Raw genomic sequence first — 16,376 nt, forward strand, 5'->3', positions numbered from 1 at the left:
TTTAAATGGAACCTCACTCTTGTCACCCAGGCTGGAGTGCAATGGCACTGTCTGAGTTCACTACAACATTTATCTCCCCATTCAAGTAGTTTTTCTGCCCATAGCTGGGAGTACAGCCGCCTGCCAACACACTGGACAAAATTTTTTTTTTTTTTTTTTGGTATTTTTAGTAGAGATGGAGTTTAACCATGTCAGCCAGGCTGGTCTTGAACTCCTGACCTCAGGTGATCCACCTGCCATGACCTCCCAAAGTGCTGGGATTACAGGCATGAGCCACTGCACCTGATCAGGTATTGATTTCTAATTTTATTTTATTCCACTGTGGTTCAAGAAGATACTTAATCTCTGTTTTGTTTTTGTTTTCTAGACTTGCTTTAAGGCCAAGCATGTGGTCAGTTTTGGAAAATGTTCCATGTGCAGGTAAGTATGTATATTATGTAGTTGTTGGATAGAACATTCTGTAAATGTCTATTAGGTCCATTAAGTTTACAGTCCAGCTTAAGTCCAGAGATTCTTTGCTGATTTCATGCCTTGATGATCTGTCTAGTGATGTCACTGTGGTGAAGTCCCCCATTGTTACGGTATTTCTATCAGTTTGTTTTCTTAGTTCAAGCAATATTTGCCTGATGAGTCTGGGTGCTCCTGTAATGAATGTATATATATTAGGATAGTTAAATCTTCTTGTTTTGAACACTTTAGCATTATATAATGCCCTTCTTTATCTTTTTTTCTTTTGTTGGATTAACGCCTGTATTTTCTAATATGAGAATGGCTATTTCTGCTTGCTTTTGTATCTTTTTGGTGGAATATTTAGTCTATTTATATTCAAAGTTAATATTCATATGTGAGGTTTTTTCCCAGTCAGTGTTGTTAGCTAGTTACCATGGAGTTTCAATTGTGTAACTGCTTTATAGGATCTGTGAGTTTGGTACCTACGTATTTTTTGTGGTGCATGTCATCCTTTTGTTTCCATGTTTAGAATTTCTTTAAGCATTTTTTTGCAGAAGTGGTCTACTGGTGGCAAATTTCCTTTACATTTGTCTGGGAAAGAGTTTATTTCTCCTTAACTTATAAAACTTGGTTTGGTTGGATATAAAATACTTACCTAACACTTTTTTCTTGAAGGAGGCTAAAAATAGGCCCCCCAATCTCTTCTGGCTTGTAGGGTTTCTGCTGAGAGATCTGCTGTCAGTATGATGGAATTTTCTTTATAGGTGATTAGACTTTCCTCTCTTGTCAGTCTTAGAATTTTTTCCTTCTTGTCAACTTTGGATAGTCTGATGACTATATGCCTTGGTGAAGTTCTTGCAATGTATCCTCCAGGAGTTCTCTGAGTGTCTTGTGTCTGGATGTCTAAATGTTTCCCAAGGCCAGAAAAGTTTTTCTGAATTATTTTCTCAAATAGATTTTTCATAAATTTTACTTTTTCTTTCTTTCCTTTTTTTCTGGAATATCTATAATTCAAGTTTTGACCCTGACATAATTTCATATTTCTTGAAGGACTAGTTTTTAAAAATTCTTTTATTTATTGCATTTTAGGTTTTGGGGTACATGTGAAGAACATGCAAGATTGTGGCATAGGTACACACATGGCAGGGTGATGTGTTGCCTTCCTCCCCTTCACCTATATCAGGCATTTCTCCCCATGCTCTCTCTCCCCAACTCACCACCCCCCGTCGCTCCCCTATTTCTCCCCCACAGATCCCAGTATGTGATGCTCCCCTCCCTGTGCCCATGTGTTCTCTTTGTTCAACACCCACCTGTGAGTGAGAACATGCAGTGTTTGATTTTCTGTTCTTGTGTCAATTAGCAGAGAATGATGGTTTCCAGATTCATTCATGTCCCTACAAAGGACATGAACTCATTGTTTTTGATGGCTGCATAATATTCCATGGTGTATATGTGCCACATTTTCCCTATCCAGTCTATCATCAACGGACATTTGGGTTGGTTCCAGGTCTTTGCTATTTTAAAAAGTGCCACAATGAACATTCGTGTGCATATGTCCTTATAGCAGAACGATTTATAATCCTTTGGATATATACCCAGTAATGGGATTGCTGGGTGAAGTGGAACTTTTATTTCTAGGTCCTTGAGGAATTGCCACACTGTCTTCCACAATGATTGAACTAATTTACACTCCCACCAACAGTGTAAAAGTGTTCATATTTCTCCACATCCTCTCCAGCATCTGTTGTCTCTAGATTTTTTAATGATCACCATTCTAACTGGTGTGAGATGATATGTTAATGTAGTTTTGATTTGCATTTCTCTAATGACCAGTGATGATGAACACTTTTTCATATGTTTGTTGGCCTCATGTATGTCTTCTTTTGTAAAGTGTCTGTTCATATCCTTTGCCCACTTTTGAATGGGCTTGTTTGTTTTTTTCTTGTAAATCTGTTTTAGTTCCTTGTAAATTCTGGATATCAGCCCTTTGTCAGATGGGTAGACTGCAAAAAATTTTTTTTCTCATTCTGTTGATTGCCAGTTAACTCTAATGACTGTTTCTTTTACCATGCAGAAGCTGTGGAGTTTGATTAGGTCCCATTTGTCTATTTTGGCTTTTGCTGCCAATGCTTTTGGTGTTTCAGTCATGAAATCCTTGCCTACGCCTATGTCCTGAATCATTTTGCCTAGATTTTCTTCTAGGGTTTTTATGGTGTTAGGTCTTATGTTTAAGTCTTTAATTTATAGTGTAAGATGTCAGGAAGGAATCCAGTTTCTGCTTTCTGCACATGGCTAGCCAGTTTCCCCAACACCATTTATTAAAGAGGGAATCCTTTCCCCATTGCTTGTTTTTGTCAGATCATGTTGTGTTACCTCCAAGGCCTCTGTTCTGTTCCATTGGTCTATGTATCTGTTTTGGTACCAGTGCCATGTGGTTTTGATTACTGTGGCCTTGTAGTATAGTTTGAAGTCAGGTAGTGTGATGCCTCCAGCTTTGTTGTTGTTGCTTAGAATTGACTTGGCTATGCGGGCTCTCTTTTGATTGCATATGACGTTTAAGGTGTTTTTTTTTCCAGTTCTGTGACAAAGGTCATTGGTAGCTTGATGGAAATAGCGTTGAATCTGTAAGTTACTTTGGGCAGTATGACCATTTTTCCGATATTGATTCTTCCTAACCATGAACATGGAATGTTTCTCCATCTGTTTGTGTCCTCCTTTATTTCATTGAGGTGAGGTTTGTCATTCTCCTTGAAGAGGTCCTTTACATTCCTTGTTAGTTGTATTCTTAGGTATTTTCTTGTCTTTGTAGCAATTGTGAATGGCCGTTCATTCTTGATTTGGCTCTCATTGAGTCTTTTATTGGTATATAGGAATGCTTATGATTTTTGCACATTGATTTTGTAACCTGAGACTTTGCTGAAGTTGCTTATCAGTTTCAGGAGATTTTGAGCTGAGACAATGGGGCCTTCTAGATATACAATCATGTCATCTGCAAATAGAAACAATTTGACATCCTCCTTTCCTATTTGAATACCCTTTACTTCTTTTTCTTGCCTGATTGCTCTGGTTAGAACTTCCAGTACTATATTGAATAGGAGTGTTGAGAGAGGGTATCCTTGTCTAGTGCCAGATTTCAAAGGGAATGCTTCCAGTTTTTGCCCATTCAGTATGATATGGGCTGTTGGTTTGTCATAGATAGCTTTTATTATTTTGAGATACGTTCCTTCAATATTTAGTTTATTGAGGGTTTTTAGCATAAAGGGCTGTTGAAATTTGTCAAAGGTCTTATCTGCATCAATTGAGATAATCATGTGGTTTTTGTCTTTGGTTCTGTTTATATGGTGAATTATGTCTATAGACTTGCGTTTATTGAACCAGCCTTGCATCCCTGGGATGAAGTCTAATTGATCATGGTGGATAAGCTTTTAGATGTGCTGTTGCAATCAGCTTGCCAGTATTTTATTGCAGATTTTTGCATCTATATTCATCATGGATGTTGGCTTGAAGTTTTCTTTTCTTCTTGAGTCTCTGCTGGGTTTTGGTATCAGGATGATGTTGGTCTCATAAAATGATTTGGGAAGGATTCCCTCTTTTTGGATTATTTGGAATAGTTTCAGAAGGAATGGTACCAGCTCCTCTTTGTATGTCTGGTAGAATTCGGCTGTGAACCCATCTGGACCTGGGCTTTTTTTGGGTGGTAGGCTCTTAATTGCTCCCTCAACTTCAGACCTTGTTATTGGTCTATTCAGTGTTTCAACTTCTTCCTGGTTTAGGCTTGTGAGGAGGTAAGTGTCCAGGAATTAATTCATTTCTTCCATGTTTACTAGTTTATGTGCATAGAGTTGTTTGTAATAATCTGATGATGGTTTGAATTTCTGTGGAATTTGTGGTGATATTCCCTTTATCGTTTTTTGTTGCATCTATTTGGTTATTCTCTCTTTTATTTTTTTATTAATGTGGCGGTGGTCTATTTTGTTGATCTTTTTGAAAAATCAGCTCCTGGATTTATTGATTTTTTGAAGGGTGTTTTTTTGTCTCTATTCCTTCAGTTCCTCTCTGATGTTAGTTATTTCTTGTCTTCTGCTAGATTTTGATTTTTTTTAATTTTGCTCCTTTAGCTCTTTCAATTTTGATGATAGGGTGTCAATTTTAGATCTTTCCTGGCTTCTCATGTGGGTGTTTATTGCTATATATTTTCCTCTAGACACTGCTTTAAATGTGTCCCAGAGATTCTGGTATGTGGTGTCTTTATTCTCATTGGATTCAAAGAAGATCTCTATTTCTGCCTTCATTTCATTGTTTATCCAGTCAACATTCAAGAGCCAGTTGTTCAGTTTCCATGAAGCTGTGCAGTTCTGAGTTAGTTTCTGAATACTGAGTTCTAACTTGATTGCACTGTGGTCAGAGAGACTGTTTGTTATGATTTCTGTTCTTTTGCATTTGTTGAGGCATGATTTGCTTTCAATTGCGTGGTCAATTTTAGAGTAGGCATGATGTGGTGCTGAGAAGAATGTGTATTCTGGGGATTTGGGGTGGAGAGTACTCTAAATGTCTATTAGGTTTCCTTTTCCAGATCTGACTTCAAGTCCTGGATATCCTTGTTAATTTTCTGTTTCATTGATCTGTCTAATGTTGACAGTGGGGTGTTAAAGTCTCCCACTATTATTTTGTGGGTGTCTAAGTCTCTTTGTAAGTCATTAAGAACTTGTTTTATGTATCTGGGTGCTCCTGTATTGGGTACATGTATATTTAGGATAGTTAGCTCTTCTTATTGCACTGATCCTTTTACCATTATGTAATGTCCTTCTTTGTCTCTCTTCATCTTTGTTAAAGCCTATTTTAGCAGAGACTAGAATTGCAACTCTTGCTTTTTTTTTCTTTTTTTCTATTTGCTTGGCAAATCTTCCTCCATCCCTTTATTTTGAGCCTTTGTGTATCCTTGCATGTGAGATGGGTTTCCTGAATACAGTGCATTGATGGGTCTTGACTCTTTATCCAATTTGCCAGTCTATGTCTTTTCGTTTGGGTGTTTAGCCCATTTACATTTAGGATTAATATTGTTATGTGTGAATTTGATCCTGCCATTTGGATGCTGTTTTGCCCATTAGTTGATGCAGTTTCTTCGTTGTGTCAATGTTCTTTACCATTTGGTGTGTTTTTGGAGTGGCTGGTACTGGTTGTTCCTTTATACGTTTAGTGCCTCTTTCAGGAGCTCTTGTGGAGCAGGCCTGGTGGTGGTGACTTCTCTGAATAATTGCTTGTTCGCAATAGATTTTATTTCTCCTTTGCTTATGAAGCTTAGTTTAGCTGGATATGAAATTCTGTGTTAAAAGTTCTTTTCTTTAAGAATGTTGAATATTCGCCCCCACTCTCTTCTGGCTTGTAGGGTTTCTGCTGAATGATCCCTTGTGAGTCTGATGGGCTTCCCTTTGTGGGTAACCTGACCTTTCTCTCTGGCTGCCCTTAGCATTTTCTCCTTCATTTCAATCCTGGTGAACCTGGCATTTATGTGCCTTGGGGTTGCTATTCTTGAGGAATATCTTTGTGGTGTTGTCTGTATTTTCTGGACTTGAATATTGGCCTGCCTTGCTAGGTTGGGGATGTTTTCCTGGATAATATCCTGAATAGTATTTTCCAGCTTGGATTCATTCTCTCTGTCACATTAAGGTACCCTTATTAAACGCAGATTAGGTCTTTTCACATAATCCCATATTTCTTGGAGACTTTGTTCATTTCTTTTTACATTTTTTCTCTAATCCTGCCTTCTCGTTTTATTTCATTGAGTTCATTTTTGACCTCTGATATTTTTTCTTCTGCTTGGTCAGTTCAGGTGTTGAAACTTGTGTATGCTTCACGAAGTTCTTGTGTTGTTTTTTTCAGTTCCATCAATTTACTTATGTTCCTCTCTAATTTGTTTATTCTTGTTAGCATTTCGTCAAACGTGTTTTCAAGGTTCTTAGTTTCTTTGCATTGCGTTAGAACATGTCCTTTTAGCTCAGAGAAGTTTCTTATTACCCATCTTCTAAAGCCTGTTTCTGTCAATTCATCAGACTCATTCTCCATCCAGCCTTGTTCCCTTCCTGGTAAGCAGTTGTGATCCCTTGGAGGAGAAGAGGCATTCTGGTTTTGGGTGTTTTCATTCTTTTTGCACTGGTTTCTTCCCATCTTTGTGGATTTATCTACCTGTCATCTTTGTAGTTGTTGAGTTCACTGCTTGCCTGGGGATCCCCTGAGCAGCTGCAGAACAGTAAGGGTTGCTGCCAGTTTCTTTTGCTTTTTCCCAGGATACCTGCCAGAAGTCAGTCTGAGCTGTCCTTTATGAGGTGTCTCTTTGGATATATGGGGGTCAGGGAGCTGCTTGAGGAGACAGTCTCTCCTTTATAGGAGCTCAAGGGCTGAGCTGTGAGCTCCATTCCATTCAGAGCTGCTGGGCAGGTACAGTAAAGTCTGCTGTAGCAGAACTCGTGTCTTTTTTTTCCCCACGTCCTCTGTCAAGGGGAGTTAGGGCTTTGTTTATGTTTCTGCCGTGCTGCTGTAGGTGATTTTTCAGGGCTGCCCTACCCAGCAAGGAGGCAGCCTAGTCACAGTCTGCCTGCAGAGGCTTTGCTGAGCTGCTGTGGGCTCCACCCAGCTGCTGTATGAACTTCCCTGCAGTCTTGTTTATAGGGGTATAGTTAGAACTGCATTGGCCATAGCAGCCCATCTCTGTAATGGCAGAATCTCTCTGTAATGGCTGACTGCCTTGGCAATGGCAGGCTGCCTCAGCAATGGCAGAATCCCTCAGTAGTGGCGGATGCTCCCCCGTCTCCCAGAGTTGGACTGTCCCGAGTTCAGCTGTGCTTGCTATGAAACTCTCAATCCAGAGTGTTTCAGATTGCTTTTTGTGGGGGTGGGACCAGTTAAGCCTGATCACCTGGCTCCGTGCCTCAGACCCCACTTTTTATTTCAGTTGAACAGGCCACTCTGTCTCCCAGGCGTCCCAGTCACCAGTTGAAACTGTGCCCAGATTTGTGTTTCTTGTGTGTAGACCTGCTGGGCTGGCTGAAACAGCCACTGGAGACTCGTGGAGCTTTTTAGCCTGGGAATATCCTGGCCTGGCTCTGTTTCAGTCCCCCTTTTTTCAGTTTAACGAGCCACTCTATCTCCCAGGCGTTCCAGTCGCCTGTTGAAAAGGTGCCCGGATCTGTGTGATTTCCCGAGCAGTGACCCTTGTTCCGGCTGAAACAGCTGAGCTAGAGATTCGTGGCGCTTTTTTCGCCTGGGATTCTCCTGGCCTGGCCCCGTTTCAGTCCTCTTTTTATCAGTTGAATGCAGAACCCTGTCTCCCAAGCGTTCCAGTTGTCTGTTGAAAAGGTGCCGGGATCTGTGTGATTCTCATGTGGCGACCCACTGCGCCAGCTGAAACAGCCTCGCTGGAGATTCGTGGTATTTTGCCCAGGAATCTCCTGGCCTGGCTCCGTTTCAGTCCCCTTTTTATCAGTTGAATGGATGACTCTGTCTCCTAAGAGCTCCCATTGCCAGCTAAAATGGTGCCCAGACCCATGTATTTTGTTTAGAGACCTGCTGTGCTGGCCAAAACAGTGGCGCTGGTGACCTGTGGGGCTCCTCTGCCTGGGAATCTCCTGGTCAATGGGCAGTAAAAACCCGTCTGTAAATGCACCCACTCCCACTCTGCACTTTTGTTCACAGCTGCAATCTTGAGCTGCTCCTAATCAGCCATCTTAAATCCTCCCCTAAACTGGCCAAGTTTGTGGTATTTGTTCCTACTTATTTTGTGATTTTTTTCTTGCTTCCCTGTTGCCTTTAACATACACATTGCGTCTTTCCTATATATCTATATTTAACCTGATTTTTGCTTAACACACAAATAGTTACCATCTCTTACCTCATTAATCACTAGAAACAGTGTTTTGATTTAAAGCAAAACCCTCTCTCATTCTCCCAAACTCAGGAGTTAGTGAAATAGCAATGAACTGCTGATTAATTATCCTTCTAGACTTTATTTGCATTTCATTGGGAAGTTTAAAGTGCATAGGCTTAATACCTTTCTGGATTGAGGATCCAAATCCTTCAAATTTCCCAAGTTGTCCAATAACTAAAAAATTAAGTATCAAATGCTGGGGACCTCAACCATCTTCTTATCCCAACATGCTAAGCTATTTGATACTTTTTTTTTTTTTTTTTTAAATCAGTAACAGCAATTCTCAAACTGAGGAGCTATTATCATAATCACTAGGACAGGAAGCTTCCCTTTGCCTGTGGAGAATTTCTAGTCTTCAAATTCATTTATTCCTGAGTTCTTCTCTAAAAACATTTCCAACATAAAGTACTATTTTAGTTTTCAGAATCAATAGTATCTGAAGGTTTCAAAAATTTGCCAATTTACTTAAAAACCCTCATTGCAAAGTAAATTTTTGTAAATGTACTTGATGATTTGTCCACAGACTATCATCAAATCAATAAAATTCAACAGGTGAAAAACCTCAGGTGTGCAAAATTCATGGTTCAGTGAGTAGGTAGACATAATTACACAATTGTTAACAATGTGTACTGCCATCCAAAAATGAACTGCATTTATTGCTACTTTGTTCACTAGCATAAAGATGCAAATGACATACATAGAAAGTATTTTATATGCTTTGATAATGCCATGTGTAAACATTTTAATGAATATGTTTATAAACCAAAACTGTATGACAATTATATATTCCTAGAATATTACCAACTTAGGATCATAAACCATTCTCATGTCTGCTCGTTGAAACTAAAGGGTCTATTACATTTGAATCTCAATTATTTTTATGGAAACATCACATTTGATTACAATTTTCTGCATTGCAATGGTTGCTGTATATTGAAAACAAGAGTGGGAAACTGAGAAATCAAATATAGCACCCCTCTTAAAAAGGAGGAGTTGTTAACAAGTAGGAACTAAAAACTGCCAAAGGTTATTTTTCATAATGACTAGAGTCAGTCATTACATATACAAATTATTTTCATAACGGTTAAAAGATGATTTGGACGCCATATTACAAATACTAAACAATCAGTAACCTCATTAAACAACTGCTTGTATGTAGCGTTGTATGAAATAACAATGGCTTCATCCCACCAAATATAAAAACCACTTTTAATGTGAGTCTCTTTCCGAAACACTAAATCATAAGTTTTTTTAAGGGAAAAAATACAACACTTTAAAGCTTCATTTACCTAAATTTCCATTTCTAATTACATTTTTTTTTTTTGAGACAGTCTCACTCTGTCCCCCAAGGTTGGAGTGTAGTGTGGTGATTTTGGTTTACAGCAACCTCCACCTCCCGGGTTCAAGCGATTCTCCTGCCTCAGCCTTCTGGGTAGCTGGGACTACAGGCATGCACCACCATGCCCAGCTAATTATTTGTATTTTTAGTAGAGATGGGGTTTCACTATGTTGCCCAGGCTGGTCTCAGACTCCTGAGCTCAGGCAATCCACCCACCTTGGCCTCCCAAAGTGCTATGAATACTGGCGTAAGCCACCGTGCTAGGCCTCTAATTACATTTTAACATCTACATTCTGGGTAGATGAGCATTTAAAAATAAGTCCCCAGAGGCGAAAAATTTAGCAAACTCTTAAAAAAGGAAGGTTATGTACAATGCACAACGCATGCACATAACCAGAGAGTAGCAAAGAATCAAAGGTGTCTAACAACTATTTTGAATTTCTGACCCTTGTTATTCTGTCAAAAATTGGTATTTGGATTAAAAATGAGGGATGTCATTGACTTAATAGACAACACTCACAAAATTGACCTCTTTTGGTCCAGAATTAGAAGTATTCCAAGGCCAGAATACAAAAAAATCTACTCCAGAATGTTATTAAATTACACAAATAATACGGCTTATCAAGTACAAATTTAAAGCCAAAAAACCCTTAACTGGCAGAAAAAGTATTAAAAAGGAAACAAAAGTGATAAAATTATCCAAGTGATGGGACTGTCAGTGAAACTGTTTTTAAAAAGCCATGAACAAAAATACCTGAAGGATAATCCAAAATAAAAAATACTTGAGAAAAATAGTGATTTAAAAGTCTAGAAATGGGTAAGTGGGTAACTACAAGAGATAAAGGAAGACTAAGATCATTTTCATTTACAGTTTACATGGTATAATGCAATTAAACTATTTAAAACATGATGAATTTCACCAATCTCTTTACAGGCTAGGTAATTTTTAGGTGTCAGTGACATCTCCCTAATAATCTTCTTGTGACTTAGGGCATGACAGTAAATTAGAGATTCCAAAGCAAAGAGCATACTAATAATTTTTTGTTGCGGTTGTGGATTTTGACTTGCCTGAGAGTGAAGCAAATGTATGTTATTTCAATTAGCTTTGTTTCTTTGACTTGAGAGCTCATTTAGCAATGTTTTACAGCAAACCTGCTTTTCCTTTTGGTAGTATCCTTAGGGATAAGAAATATGACTCATTACCCACTTATACTGATCACTTCCAGAGACATTTAAGTTTTCTTCTTTTCTTCTAAATAGTTTGCTTTTTAATGTTCTGAAAATTCCAGGTGTCCTCTTATTGTTTAATTACCTTTGAATTTAGAAAAAAAAATTTTGTAATGACATCTGGCAGCATCATAAACCCAAAGCTGTTTTGTTAGAAAACATGAGTATATAAAAGAACATTGGCTAGGTGCAGTGGCTCATTCCTGTTATCTCAGCACTTTGGGAGGTGGAGGTGGGTTCTGGAGTTCAAAACCAGCCTGGCCAACATGGTGAAACCCTGCCTACCAAAATACAAAAATTAGCTGGGTGTGGTGGTGGGCACCCGTAATCCTAGCTACTTGGGAGGCTGCGCCAGGAGCTTGAGGCTTGAGCTCAGGAGGCAGAGGTTGCAGTAAGCAGAGGTTGTACCTTCCAGCCTGGGTGACAGAAACTCTGAATTAAAAAAAACCAAAAAACCCCAAAACAAAAAACATTATTGTTTTCATGCATTTTAGAGATGTGATAGTTAAACAGCTTAAGTTTCTTTTTGCTTGTTTTGGTTAAAAGCCTTAGTCTTCCATCTGCATTAAATTTTTGTTACTTTTTTATCAAAAAAAATTATGTGCTTCTAAAATTATTTTATAATCTTTAAATAAAATGTTAGATAAAAGCCAAAAGCCGTAATGTTAAACCTGCTACTTCTTTGATTAAAAAGTATCTTCTGAAACTGACTGCTTTACAAAGATTAGTTTGCTAAATGGACTGATTTTTGTGAAACATACTATAGGCAGTAAGAGAGTAATACCACAATTAAACTTTATAAGCATATCCCTCCCATGTTACATGAAGTCATCAAGGGCAATTTAACCAGTGTCACCAGACTTTAAATGTATATTGATGTATCAGTACAATTAGCTATGCCTCTCATTAACACTTTATACAATCATATATCACAAAACCAAATTCTGCTTATAATTCAGTACTTTAAAAGTTTAACCACAAAGATTAACTTTAAAAGCAGTAATTTTTGGTCGGGTATAGTGGCTCACACCTGTAATCCTAGCACTTTGGGAGGCTAAGGTGGGATTATGTGAGGTCAGGAGTTCAAGACCAGCCTGGCTAACACAGCGAAATGCCGTCTCTACCAAAAATACAAAAATTAGCCGGGTATGGTGTCATGCACCTGTAGTTCCAGCTACTCAGGAGGCTGAGGTAGGAAAATCTCTTGAACTCAGGAGGTGGAGGTTGCAGTGAGCTGAGATCACACCACTGCATTCCAGCCTGGACAACAAAGCCAGACTCTGTCTCAAAATAAGAAAAAAAAAAAAATTTTTTTTTTGGTATACATCTAAAAACTGAGAAAGTTATATTTTACCAGTCACAATCATTTCTAAATTTGTAAAATTAATGCAAAGACTTTTATTGTGGACTACCAAATACCAACTATTTTCAACAAAATAGAAAATCCTAATGGGAGAGGCTTATTTTTTTTCAAGTTTATGAAAATGGAGGAATGAATGGTTGTACGTATTTAGGGTTAAACCGAAGTCGGCTAATTTGATTATTGTATTCAAATGTCTACTGCCTTTAATAAACATGGATTTTTCAAAACAGGCTAATTTGGATTAAGTGCTTTCACACTGACATTAAAAATTCTCTTTAAAGATTTCTCTGTCACAGAATTAATCACAAATATACTAAAAATTGATACCCCTTCTTAAAAAAGGTCTAAGAAATCTTTTTCTCCTTTAGCTTTTAGTAAATGTCTTGTTACCCTTTTATTTGAGACAGGGCCTCACTCTGTTGCCCTGGTTAGAGTGCAGTGGTATGATCATGGCTCTTTGCAGCCTTGATCTCCCAGGCTTAGCTGATCCTCCCACCTCAGTCTCCTGAATAGCTGGGACTACAGGTGTGCAGCACCATGCCTGGCTAATTATTGATTTCTTTGTAGAGACAGTATCTCACTATGTCGCCCAGGCTGGTCTTGAACTCCTGGGTTCAATTGATCCTCCCACCTCAGCCTCCCAAGTGCTAGGATTACAGATGTGAATCACTGCGCCCAGCCTTGTTATCTTTTTCAAAATAGGGTTTATCAATTATTTCAATAGCCAAATTCTTTGCTGTGTTTTAGTTTTCTGTAAAACTTAATTTTTTTTTTTTAGACAGAGTCTTGCTCTGTCACCCAAGCTGAAGTGCAGTGGTGCAATCTTGTTTAACAGCAGCCTGCCTCCCAGGTTTCAATAATTGTCCTGCTTCAGCCTCCAGGGTAGCTAAAATTATAGGCACATGCCACCATGCCTGGCTATGTTTTGTATTTTTAGTAGAGATGGGGTTTCACCATGTTGGCCAGACTGGTCTCAAACTCCTGACCTCAGGTGATCTGCCTGCCTTGGCCTCCCAAAGTGCTAGGATTACAGGCATGAGCCATGGCACCCGGCCAAAACCTAATTTTACATTACTGCTAAGGAATTAATTAAAACATCACAAACTTCTGTTATACTATTTAACAATTGTTTTTTAAATCACAGTATAACTGGCTATCAAGAGTTGATTTCTAAAACCACAAGTAATTTATACTCTTCCATAGAGTCAAAGTATACTAATTTATATTAGTCATGCCAAATACTCCCTACAAACTTAATTCTTGTTTACCATAGGAAAACAGTTTTACTATGCATCTTTTAAAATAACTTCTGAAATCATAGCTTTTTATTTTGAAAACAATCTTTGTCTAGCATTGCGCATTTTAATGCAGATTAAAATTGGACTGAGTCTGTCTACCCAAATCTGTATTAAAGAGAACATACGAATTCAGTAAATAACTACATTATAAGGCTAAATCACTTTTTAAATTATCTTTTAAGTTGAATAAGTGGGTAGAAAAAGTATATATATATTTGGATGTATTTAAGTTATTAAATGAAATGTTATATAATTACAAAAATTAGTGGTACTATCTCACTAAAACACAAAGCTGAAAGTGACAATGGAAAATGTCAGGATATACTAGAACATTTAGATGTATTAACAGAAAAGTTGTTCCCATATTTATTCCCAGGAAGTTTGAGGCATAGTTCCTAACCAAGGCAGTGGATGTTTTAACTCAAATGCTCTAAAGTCCCTACTTGTATTGTTATATATTTGATTTCATTATCTTCATGCTTTCCCTGAAATGAATCTATACATTCAACATAAAAATAAGCATCTATGTTTTTTAAAATTGTATATCATCAACTATTGGATATAACGATTTCATTTTAAAAGAATTAACAAAGTTTAAAGATTAGAAGAGTCTAAAAATATATTGTTTATATGATTTTTTAATGCAAAAAAGAGGTTCCTCTCTTCAAAAGACTAAATAAAACTCCCTGCAAAATGCACTACTCCGTACTCTCCATTAAGTGCAGGCATTAAGTGCAGGCTACATTGTAGAAACAAAGTCTCTCCTAGAGAACTAGTTGTGAGAAATGACTATCCCTAAAGATACTATCTTAACTCAATTGTTTCTAACAAAGGTTTTGCTTTGGGAGAAAATGAGCCTATTGAAATTTTAACCTAGGTCAATCTAGTTTATTGGCATTAAGGACATAGGGCTCATATACTTGTCTATGCTTCCCTCTCTTGTAGGTTGAAATATCTGTTTCAGTCTGTTCCCATACTTAAATAGTTTCAGGTCTCTGGACAGAAATTAACAATGTGGACAAGTTGGTGATGAAGCACAGATTAAGTCCTTGAAATACACCTTAAGTTTACTATCCCTTTTCCCATTTAATTTGTTTAAGAAGCACCAAATCTGGAGTCAAGGTTTCAAAAGGTAATGTAACAGCAAGAACTATAATTTAATCACATAACACTATGTAACATTCTATATTTTTGCCTGTTGATATGTAACATAGTTAAGTTTATTACAAACATTATTTCTTAAGACTTATTGTATAAGTGCTCCTTTTCAAGTATTACCACTTAATAGTGTTTATCTACAATGTAACATTAGGTAAATCAATGATAAATGTATATAATGCAATACACTGTGCCACTTCTCCTTACCCTGTGTTAAGGTATATATAAACAAAATTAAGAAAAAAAACAAGACAACTATTATAACTGAAACAAGACTATGAACATCATAGATGCATGTCTGAGTAGATAAACAGCATTTCCCCTTAACATGAAGGTCATTTTGTCAAAGAGACTCCTATATCTTTAGGCTAGCATTGTTTTTAGCAGCAGCTAGTCTTCAGGACAAGATCAAAAATTTCAAGTGAAAAAGACAATGAGTTACTCGGAGAAAACATCAATCCATATTACTAATAAAAGAAGAAAACTGCTGGTGTCACCTTAACATAAAATTGGGTGTGTTCCCTTTCAATATGTGATTTAGTTCATTTATGTGATGACAGCAAAGCTTTGGAGTTCTGTGGTACATCAATGAGATGGACTAATTTGTTGAGAAACCTATTTAATACTTAAATTGCAACAATACAATAACTAGAAAAAGGTCAGTGCCTCCCGGGCTTTAAATCCCATTAATTTCCATTTGTTTTTCAAAATAAAGATGCAATTAAATCTATGCTTCTGCAACAATAGTGCAATAAAGTATCTTTTCCTGAATATAGGAATTGAGGTTTATCCCAGTAGAAGCTTTAAATAAGGTAGACTGTTGCCAACTATGTATTAATCCTACATGTTTGAAGTAACATGTATCCAGAAAGCTTAAATTGTCTTATAAATCTAATTCGGCTAAAGCTTCATATAAGCAGCAATGGAAATGAACAGAAGTGTACTCAATGTAAAACACTTCAAAACTACTCCAAAAAAACAAATGACAAAAAGTAGTTAAGAACAACTGAACATCTGTTGTGTGTACCAGATGTAAAAGATGGATCCAGTGGTTACTTGCACTGTTTGAATTATGTGAAGGTAAAATTAAGACTTAGTCCACTTCCATCTCTCCAGAGGATTTGGTATGCTGTGAGCTGTCTTTTGCTGAATCTGACTTAGTTTCAGTTCCACTCTGTCCATCCATTGGGCCATTGTGTTCACTATTAGCATTTGCTTTGTTTTCAGGAACTTCTACTTTTGGTTTGGGCTTGTAAATGATGGGGTTACAGAAATTATCCAGTTCCTAAAGACATAAAGAAATTGATCATATTAAAAAGATTACAGAACAAGTTACCATTAACTTTCTAACCACCACATTAACTTTCTAAATTTCCACATACTTCCACATTTCTGAATTTGTGTTAGCTCAGCTAGATAGTCAACTGTTTTCTTCAAATGCCTCATGAAAGATTTACCTTCTCTGTTAGTACATGTCTGTGGCAGTCAAAAATTATTGAATCAATTTTTTGTACTTAACCTATCTAAAACTTGTTTCTTTACAATTTAAATACAGTTTACTTTGGTGGAAATAATTTTTAATTCTTATTTTAAATTATGTCTAGAGCTTTGCTATGAGAA

General features: G+C 37.3%; 1 protein-coding gene across 1 annotated transcript in view; it reads right to left on the reverse strand.

The window, feature by feature from the left end:
- Window positions 1-9,001: 9,001 nt before the first annotated feature.
- The window catches only part of HSPA4L (heat shock protein family A (Hsp70) member 4 like), a 55,183-nt gene continuing 47,808 nt past the window's right edge, over window positions 9,002-16,376 (reverse strand). The window contains exon 19 of the mRNA XM_003927717.4: window positions 9,002-16,041. Coding sequence (XP_003927766.1) covers window positions 15,850-16,041 — 192 coding nt within the window. The 3' untranslated portion in view covers window positions 9,002-15,849. The remainder of the gene's footprint in view (window positions 16,042-16,376) is intronic.

The sequence above is a fragment of the Saimiri boliviensis genome, chromosome 3 (assembly GCF_048565385.1).
Source record: "Saimiri boliviensis isolate mSaiBol1 chromosome 3, mSaiBol1.pri, whole genome shotgun sequence".
Lineage (NCBI taxonomy): Eukaryota > Metazoa > Chordata > Mammalia > Primates > Cebidae > Saimiri > Saimiri boliviensis.